This window comes from Gouania willdenowi, chromosome 18 (genome assembly GCF_900634775.1).
Source record: "Gouania willdenowi chromosome 18, fGouWil2.1, whole genome shotgun sequence".
NCBI classification, from domain to species: Eukaryota; Metazoa; Chordata; class Actinopteri; order Blenniiformes; family Gobiesocidae; genus Gouania; species Gouania willdenowi.
The window spans coordinates 25,094,778-25,110,916 of record NC_041061.1 but is presented as its reverse complement, the minus strand read 5'-3'; the positions used below and the strand labels follow the sequence as shown (position 1 = coordinate 25,110,916).

Here is a 16,139-nt window from a genome sequence, read left to right as displayed (position 1 = left end):
AATCACACTACAATGGCAACAAAAACAGTAATTATACAAAAAATGGACAAAAACACAACAGAAAGATACAAAAATATGCAATTTTTTAAAATATTTTTTAAATATAATATTTTTTTTTTTTAAAAAAAATATTTTTTCAAAATATCCCTTATGCTCCCACATGAATGCATACTTCCAACGGGCACTGTACTAGTTCAAAGTAAAAACAAAAAAACAAGGCTAAACAGACACAAATAAACTTCAAAGACATACAAAACCTCAACGAAAATACACAAATTGACAGAAAATATATGAAACCCTGTGTTCTTTCCTGTGTTAATGCTCAGCTTGGACATTATTAAACTAACCAACTAAATGCTGACATGAACATTGATTATGTGGCCCTTGGATCGGACACAATAGCATTTTTGTGGCCCTGCTGTGAAAACAGTTGCCCATTCTGGTCAAAGGTTAGCATACATGCTTCTTTGATCTTACCTGTTGCCATGCTGAGCTTTTGTATCTCGTGTTTCTTTTTCCTGTGGTAACAAGAAGAAACAATATGGAACACATTAGCACAGACGTGATGACCAGTCTACTTACATGAACAAGTATGAAGGTGTGACAGGTTCCCAAAACCAAAGGTAGAGTGAAAGTGGAAGTCAGTTGAACAAAAATCAACCCATTCCCTTTCCCGTGCTGATGGTGCTCCCCCCGAAATTCCCACAATAAGGTGAAAATTAGTATTTTCTCTCACCAACTGTGAGATGACTTCTTCTTCTGAATTACATAAACATATGACCTGGAAATGAAAACGAAACTTTTTTCCTTGACTGGTGGCAGCTGTGATATGAGCACTTCTGTCATCAACGCACACATACACATACAACCCTGGTCGTGGTTAACTCTGAACTTGTTCTTTAGAGAAGTCTATAAAGAAGAAACTTACTTAGAACTCTTTTGGCAAACACACACGGTGACAATCACAATGATGATGATCACAGCAACTGAGACCAGGACAGCGATCAGGATGATCCACTTGGTTTCTGTAACAGAAAAACAGAGAGTCTAGAGCTCATCTCTGACAGCAGTTTCTATAAAACTGTCGGAAATACGGTTCAGTACTCACAAAAATTGTATTTTAGCAGTTGTTAAAATTACTAAAAACTGTGAGTGAATTTTATTCAGATTAATGCTTTGGTGAAGGCAGTCTACAGCCTGCTATTCTCACGCCACAACGTCTCTGCCTTCTGTAGACTTTCTCTAAAAAAAAAACCTGAGACAAAAATCGGATCATATGTTGCTTTTAATTATATATTTTAGTTATCAAGAAAACTCAAATTTACTTTTTTGGTTACTGCCAAAAGTAATTTTCATTAATCCATTAAATTAGAAGCAGAGTGGACGAATGGTTAAAGAGGTGGACTTTGAAGGGTCATTGGGTCGAACCCCACCACTACGGGTCATTTACTCTAACTGCTCATTGGTGTTGCAGCCTTAGGAAGGCAGAAAGAAAAGGAGGAAAAATATATAGTATCAGTTTAGAAAGGAGCAGTATTTGACCAAAATGCAACTTAGATTTAGTCAAAATTTAGTTATCAGGACTATTTCAGTTATAGTTAAGTTTTAGTCAACTAAATAGCATTAAGGATATAGTCGACAACCAGACTGGCTAAATTGATTTATTTAATTGCAATAATAAAACAAGCACAGCTGTCACAAAAACATTGCAGTACATATATTAGTAATTACCATGAAAAGTTTCTATTTTTTGAATATTGCCAAAATTCCCAAGCTTAAGTTCTTGTGGAAATTTGCCAGATATTTTACGGCTTTGTCATGGAGTAATATATCATAATATGGTGGATAGGGTGTGTATCCACCATACTTAGACACCACCTACTTAGATATCCACAACTAAATCATTTTCTAAGTCATTTTCTCTGCCATTTTTACTTTCCCCTAAGGGCCGATTTGGAGGGCCGGATTTCATTGCTAAAACTGAACAGAACATTTTGTTCAGGGTTATGGAAATATCTTCCAAATCAAATACATACATTTGAAATGTGGAAATTGAAAATAGATTCAGTTATTTACGTGACAGTTCCCCAATCCACACAGACTAGGCTTTCTGAATGTATTCATTCAATAAAATAAAATAAAAAACAATAAAGAATATTACAATTGCTAAAGTGTATTAGAAACAGAGTATGGTACTGGTGTCACAGATTTGTCTTGAACTAATTAGTCTCACTGCGTTCCGATCTGACATGCCCACACTGTAGAAGCAGCTTCAGATCAGACATGGAATGTGTGAGGAAGTCAGTCAGAGCATTGGAAGACTTACCCAGTCCTTCGGTTGGCGTTTTCTCCACCTCACAGTTTGTGCCCTCAAAGCCGTCTGTGCACTGACAGGTGTAGATGTTGTTGCTGGATGCATCACATGTGCCTCCATTCTGACATGGGGAACTTAAGCAGGGACTTGCTGCAACACAGACACAGGAGACTAGTGTCACTCAAACAGCCTCAATGTCCCAGTACAGCATGTGTTTGATAGCAGATACAGCAGCTGCTTAAACCTGGGACTTTTGCTTAGCAGCATCTCTGGTACCAAATGTGTATATCTATGAAGTAGTTGAAAAGATCTGATATGTGGTTGAAGTAAAAAAAATATTCATGTAGTGCATTTTTATTTCACTTTGATGATACAGACTGTTTGTGTACACAAGGTGTACAAGTGTAATTATTTATTTAAAACTGTCCTTGTACCAAAAATAATAATGCATTAAATTCACTTCTATTATCAATTAATGACATGATCAAGGCTGCAATATCCTCATCAAAAAATATTTCACTGTTCACCTTATTTTTGGAGATATTGCATATTTAGTGTTTTTTCTGCTGAAAAAATTAGGGGTTCTCATGATAAAAAGTCCATATATGTGTGTGTGCCGCCTGATGGAGTGCTGCGTTGCGAGTGTGTGTCCGTGCCTGTTGCGCAATCACACACACTACGACGACAGTGTGTGTGATTGCTATGTGTTGCTGCTGAGCTGTCAATGCATGGAGAAGACAAAGGTCTTCTCTGCCTTTTTTTGCTGGCTCCACCATGTTATAAGTTTGAGAAAAGTGAATTTGTAGACAACAGCGTGCAGCCACGCGGCTGGTCATAATCTATCATTATTTTGTATTGGACTGCCGTAAAGCAGTACATCGTGCAACCGGGTCGGAGGCAGGAAAGTTGCAAGTGAAGAAAAGGCATTTAAATTTTATGGAGAAGTGGCAGAAATGGGAGTAATGTAGCACAAATGCATTAAAAGAAGCAAAAATATGGAAATAAAAAGTGATGGATATAGGTTAAAATATGAGAAGTTTGGTGAAGTTGCAGCAAAAGCTTCTTGAAGGCATTTGGCGACAACTGCCAATGTCTTGCGACCCCAAATGGGGTCCCAACCCCAAGGTTGAACACACACAGACCTTTGTAGCAGTCCCGTGTATAGTCAAAGATGGCACAGACGAACCCGCTGGTGCATGCCTTGGGCTGGCACACGGTGCCAGTGACCGTGCACGTACAGGACTCAGAGCAGTCCTCCGTCACAAACTTCTCTTCCAGCTGCAACAGAAGACAGAGGTGAGACACATGGAGAACACACAGTCTCTGCAGGAGCTGCGGGTGCTTACAGGGTGGTATCTGTTGCGGAAGGTGCAGCCACACTGGGTGTATGGGACACAAACACCCCCACTCATGACAAAGCCTGCTGCACACTGGCATCCCTCCATGCAGGAGCTGCTGTCACACTCAGAGGGGGCTGCCAGGTCAGCACAGGAGGCAGGACAGGGGGACATACATGAGGAGTAGGTGCTGTTGGCATCACAGGTGAGCCCTGGCACAAACACAGACAAAAAACAACTCTCAGGCTTTGTGTGAGCTTAAAACCACCCTGGACTTTATGTAAAACCTTGGTCATTTTTTCATTGCTGACATATTTTGAACATTTAGCTACTTTTTCTTCATTTGAGACAGAAATTAATCTAAAACAGCATGTTCTATATCATTGTTAAAATATGTGTACACATGAAAAATAAATCTAAATGTAATTGTAAAATCTAAATGTAATTGTAAAATCTCAATGTAAATGTTAAATCTCAATGTAAATGTTAAATCTAAATGTAATTGTTAAAAACAAATGTAATTGTTAAATCTAAATGTAAATGTATATATATATATATATCGCTATAGGCGATATTGTAATTTTTTATATTTCCAAAATAGAAAACGATGCCGATATTTATAATTAAGTTAAAAAAAATAATTTAAATAATGGATATCGTTTTTTTACATTATTTTCAATGCCAACATTTTCCCTGTTATAATATGATTCTGGTTTCAGCATGACTTTCAAGAATTTGCCCAGGGTGGCATTAAAGTTAATCTTTCTAAGCTTGCAACTGCATTCTGTCTAGAATTCCATAGACTGACACAGGTACTGCAATATATGCATTTGTGCTTTGACTTAAATCTGCATGTACCAAGAAAAACAGCAAAAGATCAGTCGTCGTCATGAGATTTGTAAATAGAAAAAACAAACTAGCGTTTTTAAAACAAGGATGACAGCTGAAAGGAACTACTGTAGATTTACATTCTAGATTTATATTTAACATTTAGATTTAACTTTAACATTTATTTGGGGTGTCACTTTAATGCATTAATTGCGATTCATTAATTACTAGGGACGTAACGATTATTCGTAAGGCAGTTAAAAATCGATTCATAGGTATCAAGGTTCACATTGATGCTGTGAAAACTGAATCGCAGTACTTTTTTTAACCAGCAGAGCTATCCAGAAGTGTTGGCGGCGAGCGAAATCTGCTAATACTTTCTTTCTGGCCGCCTTCTACTCTTAAACATAGTCATGAATGATTCCTTACCCCTTTAGCACCGAAATAATATCTTTAATATTACGTGAATATCTGTAAAAGTCATGTTTTTCTATTAGCTCTATCTGCTAGCATAGCATCTCTTCTTCACTGCAAGATATCTGCATGCCAACTGACCACTGGGTTACCAGTGCCCTCTGCTGGTTCAAACAAATATCTGACGCAAATATAGTGAAATTACTGTTTTTTTTTTTTTTCAAGTCCAATTGTTAAGGCACAAATTACATTTTCAGTTGCACTTTTAAAAAGAAAAAGAACTATTATGCAGTTTTGCATTGTTTACTATAGAACCAGAATTTAAATAATAAGCTTCTTCTTCCTTTATTTATTTCATTCAAGATTTATTTTTAGTTAAATTGCATTGTTTTGAGTAGTTTATCAAGGGATTCTTTTGACAATAAAAAATAGTACAGTATTTTCCCAAAAAATAAAGGAATATTTTTCAGTCATTTATATACGGTCCCATTTTGTAAAATAAATCATGAGAGAATCGTATCGTGAACCCAGTATCGTGAATCGAATTGTATCGGTAGTTGAGTGAATTGTTACATCCCTATTAATTACGTAAAAAAAAACCACTTTGTTTTTGCACCGCAAACAGCGCAGAACCTTTCTTTATTGCATGAGTTCCCGGTATACCCTTAAATACTGATGCACCAACTACAACAGTAGAAGCTGAGGAGTCTCCAGCTGAGCTTTTTCACCTCAATGCTAACTATGTAGCAGCTAGCATGGACAGCGATCCTTCGGACGGTACACTAGACCGAGCAGACAGGGTGGCCCATACAATCCACACTGGACAAGATGACAGGGTTCAGATTATGTAAATAAATCCGATGGGTGTCTTGCGTGCACTACGCCCCTGTTTGTGTTTTACTTTCTCTTGTTACCCGTCCGCTGAGCTGATGTTGACATTAACAGTTGTTTGCTAATAAAATCGGTACTTACCACTAAAACAAACCTAAATATGTCATTTCTTGGAAAAAAAAAAACAAGGTTTCCACTGTCGGGACAGACTTGGGCGAGAAAATGCAGCTCGATCCACACTCCAACTGTGACACGGTTATTCATTTACTCTCCGTTCATGTGACTGTTCATTGCAAGATCTGTGCGCATGCCTCTGCGTACATTTGTGGAACGAAACAGTAGTTTAATCCACCGTGCTTGTCTTCTTTCAGTCTCCAAGCCGTTTTCGTCTCATTCTTTTTTATTTCCGGTAGCGAGCCGCCTCTCCAAGCCATCAAGAACGCGCACCAGCATCATTTGACGTCACTATCAATGTCATTTGACTTCACTTCCGCAGAACTGCGTGCGGAAATCGGACCCGGAACAGCAGTAAAACATTTAGCACACAGTCTTTTTTTTAGGCAATATAGGTAGAAATGTGTGTGGGCTCATTCTCCTTGGTTTAGAGTGCTTCATCGCCCATTAGCATTATAAAAACTTAAAATGAATGTTTATTTTTTCTCAAATCTTGACCTCTGCTCCTTTAAATGAAAATACCCCAAGTTAAGGGCGTTTTTAAATGAGATTAAAAAGAGATTATTTAGATTAATTAATCACAGAGCATAATTAATTATTGACAGCACTAACATTTGTATTTTATTTTACAAATTAACAATGATATAGAACATGCTGTTTTACATGAATGTCTCAAATGAAAGAAAAACGAGCTAAATGTGAGGAAAGTGGCAAAATATGTTTTTACATTCCATCTATCAGCTGAGGATAGTGTGACCCTGTGCCTTACCACAGCCCATCTGCTGCCTCCAGGCTCCCAGCTTGATTCCAGCCTCCTGACATACTGCAGCGTAAGCCTCCAAACTATTACAGAGCAGCTCTGCACTGCCACTCTCAGCACACAAGTCAAATACACAGTCACTGTAACACACAGTAGCAAACAAACATGCTCTTAGTAAGAGTATGGGGGACACACACACACACACACACACACACAAACACCACAGAAGCTTGTTTGGAAGGATGATGTCTGCTCTCACACACTAACACTCACTCCTGGTAGGTTTTGGGAGGCAGCGTAGCATGGCAGGCGGCGAAGGGTCCGCTGGTGTCCGACAGAATCCCACACTGAGCCACACTAATGTAGTTATTGAGTTGATCCTGAGAGCAGTCTGACGTCTCAAACCCAGAGTCTGGATCCGTCTCCACCTCTCGCCTGAGACCCAACAGACACAAAGACACAGTGTCCAAAGTGCACTTTAATGGAATAGCTTAAAGAAAATAGGCTGCAGCTGCAAACATGTTCTTTAAACTATCACCATCAGGTTTGCAGCTCTTGCCCTTCCTTGGATTTGTAGAGATACTTGAAGATGAAACCTTGTGTGGTGTTGGAATGACTTTACTACCTTAAACCAAGAACTTGGGTTTGTGACATTATCCTATAGCACTGTATTACACACTGTGTCTGGACCCTGTTGCTGGGGTTTGCACATTCCACTGCAGGCCTGTGTGTTTGTATGGCTCTAACCAGCTGCTTCTGTTACCACTGCTTTTGTTAGTTATCCAGAGAGAGAACATATTTGATTTTTGGGAGTTTTTGCCTTTTTACTTAAACATTTTATACAATAATATTGATTAATCACCATTAGAGATGGACAATATTTGCCATAAAATGTAATATTGTTTGATAGCACTATCGTTTTTTTCCCCCTAGATATTAAAATACCGATATGTGCTGCTCTGCCTAAAGCTTTACTGGATTTACTTTGTCTTTATGATGTTACAGTGCAAACTAGTGGTTGAAAAGAACAATGATTGGTAGGGATGTAACGATTAATCGTAAGGCAGTTAAAAATCGATTCATAGGTATCACGATTCACATCGATACTGTGAAAATTGAATCGCAGTACTTTCTTAACCAGCAGAGGGCGCTGTCCAGAAGTGTTGTCGGCGGGCGGATTCTGCTAATACTTTCTTTCTAGCCGCCTTCTACTTTTAAACATGTTCATAGATGATTCCTTACCCCTTTAGCACCAAAAAATATCTGTAATATGACGTGAATATCTGTAAAAGTCACGTTTTTCTATTAGCTCTGTCTGCTAGCATAGCATCTCTTCTTCACTGCAAGATATCTGCATGCCAACTGACCACTGGGTTACCAGCACCCTCTGCTGGTCCAAACAAATATCTGACCTAAATACAGTTAAATGACTGTTTTTTCGTTTTTTTTTTAAAGTCCAATTGTTAAGACACAAAATAGATTTTCAGTTGCACTTTTAAAAAGAACTATTATGTACTTTTGCACTGTTTACTATAGAACCAGAATTTAAATTAATAGTCTTCTTCTTCATTTGTATTATTCCTTTATTTATTTCATTCAATATTTATTTTTAGTTAAATTGCATTGTTTTGAATAGTTTATCAAGGGATTCTTTTGACATGAAAAATAAAAGGAAAACAGTACAGTTTTTTCCCCAAAAAAATAAAGGAATATTTTTCAATCATCATTTTTCTACAGTTCCATTTTGTAAAATAAATTGTGAGAGAATCATATCGTGAACCCAGTATCGTGAATCGAATCGTATCGGGAGTTGAGTGAATCGTTACATCCCTAAAGATTGGGCTTTCCAACCTAACATTTCAATGTGGGTCATTCACCATTCAAACGGAAGAACAGGAACGTACTATCGCGGTACATCAGACCCATTCTGGGTGCTAAAATATTGTCTGTTAGCATTTTCCGTTTGTAGACAAGTGTTTGGAATGCGTTTTAGCCATTTTATGAGGTAATATAGATAGTTTTGTACATAATTAACTTGCTCACGGGCTATGCGCTAAGCTAATGCTAACTCGCTAGCTATTATAATTGATCTGCAGCTAGGGTGACCAGACTTTTAAAACTCAAAACCGGTGTCACGGTCACCTTCGTACTGAGATTATAACCCTAACCTTAACATAATCTAATAAACAAATAAAACACGTGTCCATTCACTTTGAAAAGTAAAATGAATTATTATTTTTTGAGGAAAATTTAATTTTTCGGTAGTGCGCATGTGCGCGTATGCGCATATATGCACATATACAATCTCAGTACGATGTGCACTCAGTACATGACACCAAGACAGTAGACTAGCTAAAGAAGGTGACAGATTTTCAAAAGAAACTATTTGTAATGAAAAAAGGCCACATAAATTTAAGTTTTTCTTCCTTTTGGATAAAATGTATTATTGCGATGGCTGAACCAAATTTAAAGGGGCCATCAGTAAAAGAAAGCAAAATTTACCATAAAAAAATAAAAGTTACCATAAAATAGTTTTGAAGAATCAAAAAAACTAGCTTTTTGTTTTGTTGAAGGAGGAAGTATAAGAGGAAGTGAACAAGTAATGTCAATGCCATTGACCAATCAAACGTGTTGACAACTTTTGAGCTTTTTAACTGGTTTATGTTGTGATTGACAGCTCACAGTCCACAGAGATCACGTTTTTAAGCAAAATGCGCTGCTGCTTTCAGGGTGTTTTCTGTCAGCGGCAACAGATACCTATTTCTTAATAAACTGGACAAACGGGTCTGACCACCCTATCTGCAGCACATGCACATACATGTTTGTTGCACAATGTTGAAAAGTTATTTTATTATATATTGTTACAGTTTCACAGTAAACATCATCCAAACTCCTTGTTAATTGTGGAATTTTGTTGTTTTTGATGCTGCTATTCAGAGAATGCCAAACCTTTTTTCATTGTTTTTCACAGTGACAATAAAGTTCTATTCATATTAATTTGTATTCATTAAAAGCAACTATTTCCATTACAAAAGGTAAATAAGTTTTCTTATTTCAGATGATTTTATTTTTGTGGAATACAGCCAGTGGGATCACATTAAAAGCTTAGTCTTATTATGTCATTACTATGGATAATCTGACCTAAAATTAGACCTGTGTATATATCGTAGTGGGCTGATATCAGAGGTGACAAGTAACAAAGTACAAATACTTTGTTACTGTACTTAAGTAGTTTTTTCTGATATCTGTACTTTACTTGAGTATTTATTTTTTACAGACTTTTTACTTTTACAAACAAATATCTGTACTTTCTACTCTTTACATTTTGAAAATGAGCTTGTTACTTTTAAGATCTTCGAAGATGATGTCACGACGTAAAAAGTAGCAAACTAACAACCGCGAAGCCGGAGGAGAAGCTAGTGCTAGTCAATATGCTAACATGGAGGAGAAGCTAGTGCTAGTCAATATGCTAACATGGAGGAGAAGCTGGTGCTAGTCAATATGCTAACATGGAGGAGAAGCTGGTGCTAGTCAATATGCTAACATGGAGGAGAAGCTGGTGCCCGTCAATGTGCTAACATGAGAAGTTAGTGCTAGCCAATGTGCTAACATGGAGGAGAAGCTAGTGCTAGTCAATATGCTAACATGGAGGAGAAGCTGGTGCTAGTCAATGTGCTAACATGAGGAGAAGTTAGTGCTAGTCAATGTGCTAACGAGGAGAAGCTAGTGCTAGTCAATGTGCTAACATGAGGAGAAGCTAGTGCCAGTCAATATGCTAACATGGAGGAGAATCTAGTGCTAGTCAATGTGCTAAAATCAGGAGAAGCTAGTGCTCGTCAATGTGCTAACATGGAGGAGAATCTAGTGCTAGTCAATATGCTAACATGGAGGAGAATCTAGTGCTAGTCAATGTGCTAAAATAAGGAGAAGCTAGTGCTCGTCAATGTGCTAACATGGAGAAGAAGCTGGTGCTAGTCAATATGCTAACATTGATGGGAGAAGCTAGTGCTAGTCAATGTGCTAACATGGAGGAGAAGCTAGTGCTAGTCAGTGTGCTAACATGGAGGAGAAGCTAGTGCTAGTCAATCTGCTAACATGGAGGAGAAGCGAGTGCTAAATTTTGGTAGTTTTTCTGTGAGGCAGGTCCCTTAGTTTTATGGTTGATATTTTCTGGCTGATATTGAAAATTGTAAATTTAGTGTTGGTACATAGTATCGAGCTGAAAAAAATCAAAAAGCTAATATCAAAAATTTCTAATACATGTATTTTTTTACTAAGCAAAGCAGGCTAATATTCCCATTTGACCGTAGGCCTATCTAGTTCATTGTTTTTTTTTTTTAACTTTACCTGAGCTGTGTTGTGATGGAGGTTGTACCTGTGAACGTGAACAGTTAAAGGCGTGTCTCGGATTGTAAGACTGTTAGCCTGTCGGTCAGTCACTCTCCAACTGTCTCCAAAGGAGTTCAGATCCCTAACCACCGTCCCATCTGGCTTCATGTACTCATTCCTGGTGATTCCATCATAGTTCCCACACAGACCTCTGATAGAGTTCTTATAGGTGCTGGGCAGTATGATCTCTGATGAACAGACAAAGGAACATTTCAGGAAAGGCTGATGAAAACCTTTTAATCATCAAGGTGAAAACCCTTTGTTTTTACCTCCCCGACTGTTGCCGTCGAATCGAACAGTGAGTCCAAAGACAGTGGTGAGCTGGACCTGTCTGGAGTTCATTGTGATGGTCAAACCATCAACTGGACTAAGAGGGGGAGCAACACGCTCGCCATTTACCTATAAATATCACAGCACAATAGTGCAAAATTACATTTAAAAAAAAATAAAAAAAGAAATTAAAAAAAAAAGGAAGTGCTTCCCACACTACTCACCAGGACAACTTTCTTCTGTAGGAAGCGAACATTGACACCATATACATCAATATACATCTGATCCAGGAAGGACACCCTCCTGTTGCCCCCACGTCTAATGTTCTTACCCCTCACTACCAGAGGGGACTGGGAATTCTGCAGGTCATGGTGTTGAGCCAGGACATAGGTGTAAGGGCCCTGGAAGTGGTGGGTGAAACCATCAAATGTCCGGTAATGGGGATCTCCAGACACGCTGCACTTATCAAACTCTACAGAGAGGGATAAAAACAACAGGATCATCAAGTGTACTTTCTTCTCAATCAGCTGTTTGCTGTCTGATGCAGACAAGTGGACTCACTGGTGGGTTGGCAGTAGAGATCTCCATACTTATCCAGGGCACACACTGAGTTAGCATTACAGATGTGATCCTTACACGTGATTTTACCACCGAGTTCACATTTGCACGAGTCAGCGCATTTATCCGTTAGCCAAGAGTCACCAACCTACAGATGGACACATGATGTGAGATATCTGCACATTGCGGTATCGTCACACTGACTAGACATCCTCAATATTGGGGTTCACAATATAATGGTAGAAAAAAAGTTTAATATTCAAATATCAGTATCAGTATGAATATCACGGCCTAGTCTAAATTCTAAAGAATAAGAAATTTTGAACCCTGAACACATTTATCAGTTGTTTTTTTAATCATTAATAGTGATTGAAAATAACTCCCCAGAATTGTACTACTAAAGGTGATGGTTATCAGACAAATGCTGGGGTGTCTTTTGTTTTTTACTCACGTCATGATATTCTCCATCTGGTCCAAGGCAGCCACATTTATCCAGACGGACACATTTTCCATCACTGAGGACAAATCCAGCATCACACTGACACCCTTCTACACAGGTGGTCGGAGGGAGATGACAGAAAATGGGGAAGAGGTCCGAGCATGTGGGGGGGCATGGTGGGGTGCAGTCTGAGTAGTGGCTGTTAGGAAGGCAGGGAATTGCTGCAGGAGAATTCATCCAAATATCAGTACAAGCAGGTTTCCTCTGTGCTTGGTGTGTGGATTAGTGCGAGTCCAACTCACGACAGAAGGTGGCGTTTCTCCAGCTGATGGTGACTCCAGCGCTCTGACAGGCCTGAGCGTACGCCTCCACGTTATCACAGAGTGTGGCCTGCATGCCGTCATACTCACACATGTCATAGATACAGTTACCCAGGAAGGCGTCGGGAGGCAACAGGGAGTGGCAGGGCTTGAAGAGGTCAGAGAGGATGACCTCGGCACACCGAGCTTCATACAGCTGTTCTTCCTCTGCTGTACAGTTAGGGTGGATGTCCGGACGAGTGTCTGGCTGACATCTGCAAAGGAATATGCTTGGATCAGTTTGGGTGAGGTCACAGTTTCCTGCTGTGACCCAGCAACTTGTTTCTTAATGTAATTAGGACAGTTAGTTTTATGACCAAGGGGAGTGTATAAAAGTGAAGCAGAACCAGTGCGCTATCTCCCTCTCAACCAGTACACAGACATGGAAGAGCACTATGTAAAGTTGTAAAGTTCTGCATGCTAAAATTAACAGCAACTTTTTGCAACAAGTTGGTAAGTTATTCTGGATATTTACCAGTCTGCAGGGTAGGGATGTAACGATTCACTCAACTCCCGATACGATTCGATTCACGATACTGGGTTCACGATACGATTTTCTCACGATTTATTTTACAAAATGGGAATGTTGACAAATGACTGAAAAATATTCCTTTATTTTTTTGGGGAAAATACTGTACTATTTTCCTTTTATTTTTCATTGTCAAAAGAATTCCTTGATAAACTATTCAAAATGATGCAATTTAACTAAAAATAAAACTTGAATGAAATAAATAAAGGAATAATACAAATGAAGAAGCCTATTAATTTAAATTCTGGTTCTATAATAAACAATTCAAAACTGCGTAATAGTTCTTTTTCTTTTTAAAAGTGCAACTGAAAATGTATTTTGTGCCTTAACAATTGGACTTTAAAAAAAACAAACAAAAAAAAAAACAGTCATTTTACTGCATTTACGTCAGATATTTGTTTAGACCAGCAGAGGGCGCTGGTAACCCAGTGGTCGGTTGGCATGCAGTTATTCCACCAGTGAAGAAGAGAAGCTATGCTAGCAGACAGAGTTAATAGAAAAACCTGACTTTTACAGATATTCACGTAATATTACAGATATTCTTTCGGTGCTAAAGGAGTAAAGAATCATTTATGAGCATGTTTAACAGTAAATGGCGGCCAGAAAGAAAATAGTAGCAGATTCCGCCCGTCACGTCCGCTTCTGGAAGGATTAATATATAGCGCCCTCTGCAGTTTAAAAAAGGTACTGCGATTCAATTTTCAGAGCATCGATGTGAACCGTGGTACCTATGAATCGATTTTTAACTGCCTTATGATTAATCGTTACATCCCTACTGCAGGGTGTAGCCAGAGTGAGAAGTGTCCTTTACCGCACCATGTAACACACTCTAAAATACTACTTTAAGTTAAGACCTAGTTTAGATTTTGATCAAGACTAACTTGATCACAGAAACAAGATGAGCTTCACACTCACCCAGGATCACTGTCACCCTCAGACTTCCAGCTGTTTCCAAGTTCAATCACATCCTTGGCTGGATTCTTGTTAGGCATCAGGTTGTCATCTGAGGAGTTGTGATTGTAGTTTCCACACATGCCACAAACCTAATGAGAAGGTCAGTGTAAAATATTATTGTCCTGTTTCTGACATTATCTCTTTTAGTGCCATTCATGCAATATTACATCATTTACATTTTTTCACAGAGATTACTAGAATTACACCCTGGCGGAGGTCCCTTATCAATATCTAAGCTGTAGTGTGATGTAGTGACCAACTGGTGCCCTGAAGGTGGCAGCAACGCACCTTTGAATAAGAGATGAGCCACTGATGCTACCATTAGCTATGGAGGAAGAAGCAGGGACAAGGGAGATTATGGCACTAAGGAGTGATCAGCAAAACATTCAACTGTGAGCCAGACAGCAGCACGCCTTTGGATGAGAGATCACCCGTGATGAGCAGAGCTCAGAGAAAGAGGAAAGGAGTTTACGAGACAGAAAATGGCGCTATGAGAGTTGATGCTGAAGTTCCCAGCAGCTCATAGCAGCGCACACCCGACCAGAGCATGTGTGGAACTCGACGGTGAGGCTCGGCATGTCCGGGATGAGGAGGAAGTTGCGTGTGGGGAGAGTGACGGGGGAGCGACTTGGAGGAACGCCAAAATACAGTAAGAAATTCTCTGACCGAGATTAAAATAATAATAATCTTGCCATCAAAAGCCCGGTCACAGTGTTGTTTTTGTAGTTTTATAGAAAGAAACCAATGATTTTCAGAAAAATCTGTTTTTCTCAGCTTTTTGTCACAAACTGGCGATTTGTGTCTATTCAACTGCAGATTACAGAAGAACAAAACAAGCTAGAAACAAAATTATTTTTTCTAATGAAATTAGAGACTTTAATCTTTAATCCGGTCTCAGAATTCAGATTGTCATAGTACAAAATATTCTGTGGGTCTTTAAAAATCAGTCAGAATGCTCTAAAATGGCTGGCACTGAGGGGGTAGAAATTCTGAAACCGTCTGGCACTGAATGAGTTAAAAAAGGTTGAATAACACCTTCCTTCTAAAAGAACCAGCTTGTCTTGACGATAGACTCAAAGTTTATATTTAGTATACTAAAAAGGATTAACACATCATACGTAAAGAGTAACTGAACCCTGAGGTTTTAGCTGACGTGCGTCCAGGCTGGAAACTTTATAAAATGCCTTGATTATGGGCGAGGCTTCTTGAACAGTTAGGACACACACAGTCTATGCTATAACATCTCCAAAGAACAATCTACACTATGCTAACTAGCTACTAAATACTTACTATACTTCTTTATGCATAATTATCTCAATCCAACCTATTTGCCACAGAGTAGTTGACAGGTGCTTGTTTTTTAGGAGAGGTGGAGCCTCCTAAAAAGGCTGGTTTTGATGTAAGACAAATCATCATTGACCAACATTCTGAGCCAATTGCAAAATGCAATTGTAAAAGTCTGGTTTCAACCTATAGAGGGCAGTCACTCTTACCTTTTTACAACAAAATGTGGCAAATTGAAATACTTTGACTAAAATGTTGAAAGTTGGGAAAAATAATCCATCAACAACAGTACTTCATACTGAATACACTTGTTTTCAGAAGAGAAAAACGTGGTTTGGGGGTTTAGTTCCTCTTTAAACATTTGCTAATGTCTTGCATTTTGTTGTGTTGTATTTGACCATTACAGCTGATATCAGTTACTGTATTTCAAAGACTAATAGGCTGTTAAAACATCACAAAGGTTGTTAAGGTAAACGAACGCTGTGTGATTTCTGGCACAGCTCACATGTCTGATTGGATCCTTCATCTTACCTTGTTGAAGTATTCTCCAGGAATAGTAATCTCCAGATGATGGACTCCGTCAAATTTCACCTGCAGACCAAAGGTTGTGTCCAACAGGCTGTAGGCTCCACTGGTTATCACCTTTGCTCCAACTGAGGCAATGGAAACAGGAGATCTTGTTCGCCGTCCGTTCACCTG

The 16,139-nt window shown here is 38.8% G+C and overlaps 1 protein-coding gene across 2 annotated transcripts in view; it reads right to left on the bottom strand.

The window, feature by feature from the left end:
* Positions 1–16,139, bottom strand: part of zanl (zonadhesin, like) — a 75,119-nt gene that overhangs the window by 3,037 nt on the left and 55,943 nt on the right. Inside the window, exons 54-69 of one of the 2 annotated variants that reach the window (XM_028475034.1) lie at positions 15,972–16,136; positions 14,118–14,245; positions 12,617–12,888; positions 12,327–12,535; positions 11,879–12,023; positions 11,542–11,789; positions 11,317–11,446; positions 11,034–11,235; positions 6,932–7,093; positions 6,668–6,798; positions 3,661–3,863; positions 3,457–3,592; positions 2,327–2,464; positions 929–1,025; positions 737–781; positions 478–518 (exon numbers count right to left, since the gene is read on the bottom strand). In XM_028475034.1, the coding sequence (XP_028330835.1) occupies positions 478–518; positions 737–781; positions 929–1,025; positions 2,327–2,464; positions 3,457–3,592; positions 3,661–3,863; positions 6,668–6,798; positions 6,932–7,093; positions 11,034–11,235; positions 11,317–11,446; positions 11,542–11,789; positions 11,879–12,023; positions 12,327–12,535; positions 12,617–12,888; positions 14,118–14,245; positions 15,972–16,136 (2,452 nt within the window). The remainder of the gene's footprint in view (positions 1–477; positions 519–736; positions 782–928; positions 1,026–2,326; positions 2,465–3,456; positions 3,593–3,660; positions 3,864–6,667; positions 6,799–6,931; positions 7,094–11,033; positions 11,236–11,316; positions 11,447–11,541; positions 11,790–11,878; positions 12,024–12,326; positions 12,536–12,616; positions 12,889–14,117; positions 14,246–15,971; positions 16,137–16,139) is intronic. The other variant, XM_028475035.1, reaches the window with a different exon arrangement.